The 8,650-nt window shown below is 36.0% G+C and overlaps 1 protein-coding gene across 1 annotated transcript; it reads right to left on the bottom strand.

Moving 5' to 3' along the window:
* Positions 1–6,828: 6,828 nt before the first annotated feature.
* On the bottom strand, positions 6,829–8,210 carry LOC107062968 (uncharacterized). Its single transcript, XM_015314296.1, has 2 exons — positions 7,927–8,210; positions 6,829–7,879 (listed from the first exon to the last, which is right to left on the bottom strand). Exons 1-2 carry the CDS (start codon positions 8,208–8,210, stop codon positions 6,829–6,831), a joined length of 1,335 nt encoding a protein of 444 aa, XP_015169782.1.
* Between the last annotated feature and the right edge of the window lie 440 nt (positions 8,211–8,650).

The raw sequence follows: 8,650 nt of genomic DNA, 5'->3' as shown, positions 1-8,650 counted from the left end.
TTTTTTCATCATATGTACTTTTATTTAAAATATACTTTTCTAGCTATTTCAGATGCAAAGTTATTAAGTATTGTTTTATAATCAATTTATTTTAATAATTCCTTTTCAAATGATAATATAGCTAATTCATTCAATCTATCTTGAGACATTGTTGATCTTAAAGAAAATTTAATCAATTTTAATTTCGAACGGAGAAAAATTTGGTTGAGGCAATGGTTATGAACTGTTAACACAATATGTGTATTTGGAAAAGAATCAAATCTTTTATTTGATTGAGTATTTTCATTACATCATTATCTTCTACTTGTATTGTTTATCTTTAACACTTTTACTTCAAAAAATAAATCTAAACCATCAATTCAGAATAACTAGTATGTGTTAAAGAAAGTTCAAGGTTAAGACAATATTTTTAAAAAAATTTCATCATCTAGTAATCTCAATATTTTACCACTAAATAAGAAATCAAAAATATTTTTATATGCTTCAATTGGTTCAAATCTATTTTAAAGTGAAAAAATAGTTTGATCTACTCTACATATATAATGTAATCAACTCTAAAGATTCTTCGAGGGACTTAGTGATTTCGTTATCCATATTTTCATCAAATTGTTTCTTACGAAAATTATATTTGTATTCATGTCATATGCAATTTCTTTAGTAGAAATCATAGCACTTATAGTACATATAATTTATTTATTTTTAAAAATAATATATATAAGTAATTGTTTTTTAAAAATGGGGGCCCCAAAAAATATGGGGCCCCAAGCGATGGCTTTAGTGGCCTTGGGGTTAAGACGGCCCTGCATGTTATTGTCCATTAATGTGTTACTCATTGTCAGGTAATTTTTTTTTCTCCACTTTATTTATCAAGAGTTGCTCTGGTTGGTTATCCTGTTTACTGTGTATGTCTTTATCTAGCTTATTTCGTTTCATTGTATTTATCATGAGTCGCTAACTGTTCTAAAGTTGGAGTCTTTGTTGAGGAAGCATCATCCGAATGCACTTTTTATTGAATATTTCATATAGTAGTTTAAATAGGATATGTAATGGTTGAATTGTAAGACAATATTAATATCTTCCCCGTAAGTCTAAATAGATAAAATGATATTGTTTATAGCAAATATGGATTCTCAGAGAGATAAGTTTCAGGAGTATGAGTCAAGTGTGTAATACTGTGTAGCTTTGCTTTATATTTTCCATTTTCTATGGTTGATGGGCAATTTCAGATATGAGTCAAGTGTGTAATAATGTGTAGCTTTGCTTTATATTTTCCATTTTCTATGGTTGATGGGCAATTTCAGATCCTATTCCTCTGTTTGAACCAGTAACGTCAGCGATAGTGTTATTTGACCACCATCTGAAAATCATCTGACGTCTATAAGTGTAATGCTCAGAAACAACATCCTAAAGTAAACAAATTTTAACCAGATGAACCATATTCCATCTCAATAGTTATGCTGTTGAAATGGTGATTATATTTTCCATTTTCTATGGTATTGGCCATGTGGCAGAAGAAATACTCAATGAGTAAATTTTTAATCAGATAACTGGTCATAATTGGTCAATTGTTGGAGCATGGAAGGGTGCACATTTAAAATTTTATCTAAAATTATCCTCTGTTGCTTAGAAACGTCACTGACATTTCAGTTTGTTGGTGAGAAAAGGGAATCGAAAGTAGATAGTCTATTATCTTCCTCCCATTTTTACTGATTGAATATAAGTTTTATGTGTTGAAATAGTCGACATTGTGAGTTTTCTAATAAAAGAAATTTGATTGCAATTTTGCTCTATGATTAGTTGGATATCTACCCTAGCTCCCACTTGTGGGACTACACTAGATATGTTGTGATTGATTTGTTAGTTATCTAGAAGATCCTTCGTTTTTATCATTTTTTGGTGTAGTGGGTGATTGAAATTTGTTTTTATATTGCTTGTGAATCAGTAACATAAGCAAAGATGTGAGAGATCATTCTTTTTTTTTGTCTGTTGTAATAAATATTGCTCATTTTTTGTTTTTATTTATGCTTCTGTTTAGTTTTTTGGTCTATGAATTGGAGATTTGGGAATTTGAGTTCTGCAGGCATCCTTTTGAAGTGATTAGACCTTACTTCTTCCTCTTTTTTGGTATAAATTTTGCTCAAGCAGATAAGCTAATAAGCCGAAGATACAGCCACTAATGCTTGCATTAGGATAAATTCATATCACACCTCTTGCGGTGTGGACAATCATATCTGGAGCGAAATTTATAAAATGCCTCGTATGGAAACACATCATCTCTTTTTCCCATACGGATAAGCTTTGCAATGCTTCTGCGGAGTTGGATATAGCTACCTGATAAACAATTTAAGATTATGTAGGCTTTAGAAGTTTCTAAGGAAAGCTAAAATAAATTACAAAATAGATATATAGACCTTGCTTCATAAATCAAGGACAAGTAGATTTTTTCGCATAAATTTTGTGGTTTATGAAATTCAAAAGATTCGGCTCTTGTTCACGCTTCCAACAAATCAAGCGAAACTACTATTTTTGTTGGTAGTTTGTGAGTACTTAAATTTATGCAGGAAGCCAGAGGAGTATTGAAGATAATACAACATAAATCCAAACAGGCAATACCATGTTATGTTGAGCTTATTGCATTCTTAAAAACTAAAATAATACAGCACTGAATCCATGGATGACATTATCATAAGAATAAAGAAGTTTTGGAACTGGATGGTGGCCATTTTGTGTAGTGGGAGTTCAATCTTGATTGTAGGAGTGTACATGACCGGGTTGGTTCGGATTTTTCAAATATCAAACCAAATCATTTGTGTCGGATTTTTAAATCTATAAACCAAACCAAACCAACAAAACTCGGGTTTTTTTGGGTTTTTCTGGTAAAGTATTCATACGAACATATAATTTACTTGTACTTCAAATATTTCTTTAGTCCTGCTAAAATACAACTATCTAAGGTGTTTCTTAAGAAAATAACACGAAATATGATATGAGTAATGATACTAAAATATCCAAAAAAAAAATAATAATAATGAAATCACGTAAAACAAATACTGCAAATTAACAAGTCATAATGAAAATGATCATAATTTAAAAGTACTAAATCATGCTAAAATAAGTTTAATAAGTATTAGTTACATGACTAAATATTAAAGGAAATTAAAATTAGATTATATATTTGAATTGTCTAAACCAATGAACAAATATTCAATATTATTGTTGACAAAATCAGCAATACAAGCTGAAGAAAAACTCCATTAACGAAAGCTTAAGCTCACATGGAAGAAGCTAAGACTAGAGAGAGGAATAGCATGAAGCCATCTATTTTGAATGAATGAATCAGTCTTTACAAAGTGTTACATATATACAAAACTTCAATTGGAACAATCTAGAAGGAACCATCTAACTAACTTGATTCCCTACCTAACTAACTTCTAACTAATTATAACAAACTAAAATACTTTAATTGCATAATCTCAACAGCCCCCCTCAAGTTGGAAGTGAAGTAATCGCAGACAACTTGCTCAAAATCGTAGCATGTTTGACTCCAGTAAGTGCCTTGGTGAAGATGTCTGCAAGTTGTGAGTTGGTGGAGATGTGCTGAAGTACAACCAGTCCTTGTTGGATCTTATCCCTAACAAAATGGCAATCCACTTCTATATGCTTTGTCCTCTCATGGAATACAGGATTTTTTGCAATGTGAACTGCCGCCTGGCTATCACAAAACACACGTATAGGCAGGGGACAATCCACTGTCAATTCTGCAAGTAATCTCTCAAACCATACCAACTCTCCCACCACCTGTCTCACAGCTCTATATTCTGCTTCAGCTGATGATAAGGACACTGTAGCCTGTTTCTTGGACTTCCAACTAATGGGACTATCACCCATAAGGACCAGGTACCCACTGACAGATTTCCTAGAATCAGGGCAAGCTGCCCAGTCTGAATCACAATAAGCTTTGACAGTAAAATCAGGTCTAGTTGAGATAAAAATTCCCAATGTAGGATCTTGCTTTAGATATCTAAGGACATGATAAGCAGCCTTCAAGTGTGGTTCCCTGGGTGTCTGCATGAATTGACTGAGATGTTGAACACTATAAGCTATATCCATCCTAGTGTTTGTGAGGAAATTAAGCTTTCCTACCAGTTTTCTATAGTGAGTGGGATCGGACAGTAACTTGCCATCTGTAGCTTGAAGCTTTTCAGTAGAATCAAGAGGGGATAAAGCAACTTTGCAGTTCATGAAGTCATGCTCTTTTAGCAGGTCAGTAGTAAATTTCCTTTGGGAAATCAGAACACCATCTTGCCTGTATAGTATTTCCAGTCCCAGAAAATAGTGCAGTTTACCAAGATCTTTTATCTTAAACTGATCATGCAAAAAAGCCTTCAGTGAAGTAATTTCCTCTAAATCAGTACCTGTTAAGATCACATCATCAACATAGACAGCAACAGATACTAAGGAACACCCCTTCTTTTTATAAAACAGTGAATAGTCACTGTTTGAATGTGTGTAACCCTTGGAACAAAGACTGCTTGCTAGTTTGTCATACCATTGCCTGCTTGCTTGCTTCAGGCCATAAAGGGACTTTTTAAGTCTACAAACCATGTTGTCATTGTCCACCAGCAGGCCTTGTGGCAATTCCATGTACACCTCTTCATGCAAATCACCATGTAAAAAGGCATTGTTTACATCCAACTGGTACATGTCCCAGCCTCTCTTCACAGCCAAAGAAACCAAGGTTCTAACAGTGGTCATCTTGACCACAGGTGAGAAAGTCTCAGTGTAGTCTATCCCGGCTTGTTGAGTGTACCCCTTGACTACTAATCGAGCCTTGAATCTTTCCACACTCCCATCTGCCTTGTGTTTAATTTTATATACCCACTTGCATCCAATGGGCTTCTTGTCCTTAGGTAATGGAACCAGCTCCCATGTGTCATTTGTGTATAAGGCTTCAAACTCTTGTGTCATTGCCATTTGCCAAGCAGGATTCAGGATTGCTTCTTCATAAGAACTAGGTTCACATTCATGTGAGATGGTCTTCACCAACTGCTGGCTATTAGAACACAAGGTAGTAAAGCATACATGGTCATGGTTTGAGATAAAAGAAGTCAGGGAATGGTGTGGATCAGGAGTATTTGAGACATGTGTAGGGGTATGCAATTTGGGCAAATTGTAATTGTATTCTTTCAAATAGTTAGGGGTGTGAATGGACCTAGTGGTTCGCCTAGGTGCATGTATTGATGGTGCATCAGTGGGGACAGAAGTAGGAGGATTGGGCAAGGAGGAGGACTGGGCAGTGGTGGTAGTGTCGTGGTTAGGAACATGTTCAGGATGATTATTAGCAATTTCAGGAGATGCATATGTGTCCAGCAAGTCATCATTAGCAAAAATACTCATTTGACTAGGTATAGAAGACAATTTAGCAGGATGGATAATCAACTTTAAGACAGAATCAAAACTAGAACCATTAGGAGCAACAACAAAAGGAAAAATAGCCTCATGAAAAAAAACATCTCTAGATACATGAACTCTTTTGGTAGCTAAGTCTAGTACCTTGTAGCCTTTAGTGTTGAAAGGGTATCCAACAAAGATGTGAGGTGCTGCCCTAGGTTCAAATTTATCCTTATGGGTTTTCAAAGTGGTGGGGAAACAAAGACAACCAAAACTCCTAAGGTGAGAATAAGTAGGCTTTCTTTTGTACAACAATTCGTATGGTGACTTATTGTTCAGTATTTTTGTAGGTAGTCTGTTAATGATGTAGGTAGCAGTTAGGACACACTCCCCCCAATATCTCATGGGAATTTGTGATTGATAAAGAAGTGCCCTTGCTGTCTCCAAAAGATATTTGTGTTTCCTTTCTACGACACCATTCTGTTGAGGAGTATAAGGACATGATCTTTGGTGTATTATCCCCTTTTCTTGAAAAAAACTGGTTGCTTCACCACTTGTAAATTCTAGACCATTATCAGATCTAATGGTTTTCAACTTGGTTTGAAATTGGTTTTCGATGAGAGATACAAAAGCCTTCACAACCTGTAGTGCATTACTCTTGCACCTGATCAGTTGTGTCCAAGTTGATCGACTATGATCATCTACCATTGTCAAAAAATAATTGTAGCCATCATGTGTAGGTACATGATAAGGCCCCCATAGATCAATGTGTAATAGCTCAAAAGGTTCTCTAGTGGTGGTAAAGCTTTCTTGGAAAGGCATTCTAGCTTGTCTTGCCATAGGGCAAATGGTACATGTAAAAGGTTGTTTGGCAGAAAAACTTACTGGTATGGTAGAGATACTTTTCATTTTTATAAAAGGAACATGTCCTAGTCTAGCATGCCACAAGAGTTCAGCATCATGAGTATGAGATGTAGGTAAAAAATTAGCAGAAGGAGAAATATGGTTATCAGAAAGACAGGGACAATCAACAATTGAACAAGCTTCTTTATTGATCTTGTGAGAGTATTTTACAAAAGGAGATTGGGAAAAGGGAAGCTTGACTGGTACAATGAGAAGGACAACTAGCAACATGGGATGAAACATTACTAACAGGAGGTGCATGGCAATTATGGCACTTGAGACATAGGAAGTAGAGGCCATTTTTAGCTTTACCAATCTCCAGAGGGATTGTCCCCTGCCTATACGTGTGTTTTAATGAACAAGAGAAGTTATTAAAACTGACTGTCCCTTTAAGTTGTAGGGCCAAACAATGGACAGATATTAAATTGAATTTAAAACTAGGTACAAACAGTACATTGCAGATGGTTAAAGCTGGATTCAAACAAGCATCTCCACTTTCAATTACTTTAACTTTGTATCCATTAGGTAATGTAATTAAGAAAGGGTAAGGTAGTGGTCTAATGTTTTTAAGGATGGCTTTGTATAGGTCATGTGATGTGATGCACCAGAGTCGATGATCCAAGAACCAGCAGTTAGTTTAGTACACCTACAAGATAGATCACCTATTTCAGTTATAGAAGAGTAGCAAGCAAGTATACCTGCCAAGTTCACAGCTCCACTCATCATATTGTCTGAATTGTCGAAGTTAGAATTTCCATTTCCAATCTGCAGAGTTCCCAAAAGATTCAGTAGCTGTTCATATTGATCTTTAGACAAGTTCAAAGGCATTTGCTTCTTCAGTGCAGAATCCTCCTCATTCTGGTGCCCGTGCCCATTCATCTCAGCAGCACATACATTTCCTGCTGATCCAGATCCCTTCCCCTTTGGAAACCTTGAGTTGGGTGGGTAGCCATGAAGTTTGTAACACCTGTCCTTTGTGTGTCCTGATCTCTTGCAGTACTCACAAAATAAAGAGGACCTGGTAGTGCTAGAGCTGCCCCTAAACACATTGTTATTGTTGAAGTTCCCATAGTTGTTTCCACCTCCCCTAGTGGAACTGTAGTTAGTTTTAAAATCTTTGCGTGCTGTACTATTGCTAGACTGGCCATAGGCATTCAGTGAGGTAGAGTCAAGAACTGTGTGATTGTTAGGCTTCACTTCCCTTTGCTTCTCCTCTTGGGATAGGATGGCGAAAGCCTGTGCCATACTTGGAAGTGTACTCATCATAAGGATATTGCCTCTGATGGATGTATACATCTCATTTAAACCCATTAAGAAGTGTATGAGTCTCCTGTCCTGTTCAGCTTTGTGCAACTTGGTCTTACCACCACAAGTGCACACACATGTGCACTGAGAATTGACATCTATAGTGCTCATTTCTTCCCACAACTTCTTCATTCTTGTATAATAGCCAGTAATGTCCAGAGGACCTTGAACGAGGTCATTTATCTCTTTCTGTAGCTGATATAGTTTGCATCCATTGGTTTGATCATACCTTTCTTCCAACTCTGCCCAAAGCTCATGAGCATTATTTACATACTGCAGACTGTCACGTAGATCAGGAGATAATGAATTCAGGATCCAAGAAGTTACCATATCATCACACTTTCCCATTGCAGAAAACCAGGATCAGTAGGAGCAGGTTGTACAAGTGTTCCATTGATGAATCCTATTTTGCTTTTCACTGATAAAGCTCTAAGTACAGCTCTTCTCCAAGATCTGTAACCTGTACCATCAAAAACTGCAGGCAATAGAGAAGATCCAACACTTTCTGATGGATGCAAGTAAAGAGGACTGGCAAAATCTATTCGAACTGATGTGGGATCAGCATGAAGATGAGAGGAACTCGAATTAGCTTCAGCTTGGAGATCAACCATATTGAGAATCGCGAAGAGATTCAATCACTCGACAATCAACCAATAACAACACAAAAACAAATACAGATCCAATCGTGACAATCAAACAAGAACAAAATGAATCCTCCAGATAACAGAGAGGAGAAAACAGATGAAGATCGGAAATGACAGAAACAATAGAGGAATTCAAAATGCAATTCTTCAGGGAAGAAAAATTGATCAATCACAAACCAGAGAAAAAAAACTTCACGAATTGGATTAGATGCGGAAGAGAATTTGTGAGCAATCTCTGGGCTCTGATACCATGACAAAATCAGCAATACAAGCTGAAGAAAAACTCCATTAACAAAAGCTTAAGCTCACATGGAAGAAGCTAAGACTAGAGAGAAGAATAGCATGAAGCCATCTATTTTGAATGAATGAATCAGTCTTTACAAAGTGTTACATATATACAAAACTTC

The sequence above is a fragment of the Solanum tuberosum genome, unplaced genomic scaffold (assembly GCF_000226075.1).
Source record: "Solanum tuberosum cultivar DM 1-3 516 R44 unplaced genomic scaffold, SolTub_3.0 scf00288, whole genome shotgun sequence".
NCBI classification, from domain to species: Eukaryota; Viridiplantae; Streptophyta; class Magnoliopsida; order Solanales; family Solanaceae; genus Solanum; species Solanum tuberosum.
The sequence above is the reverse complement of the archived record's forward strand: the minus strand, read 5'-3'. Positions and strand labels throughout refer to the sequence as shown.

Excerpts from the sequence above, each read along its gene's own strand:
- LOC107062968 (XM_015314296.1), bottom strand. The coding sequence starts at position 8,210 with ATGGTTGATCTCCAAGCTGAAGCTAATTCGAGTTCCTCTCATCTTCAT. Across the intron at positions 7,880-7,926 it reads TGGGAAAGTGTGATGATATG|TCTGCAGTATGTAAATAATG; the intron begins GTAACTTCTTGG and ends TCTACGTGACAG.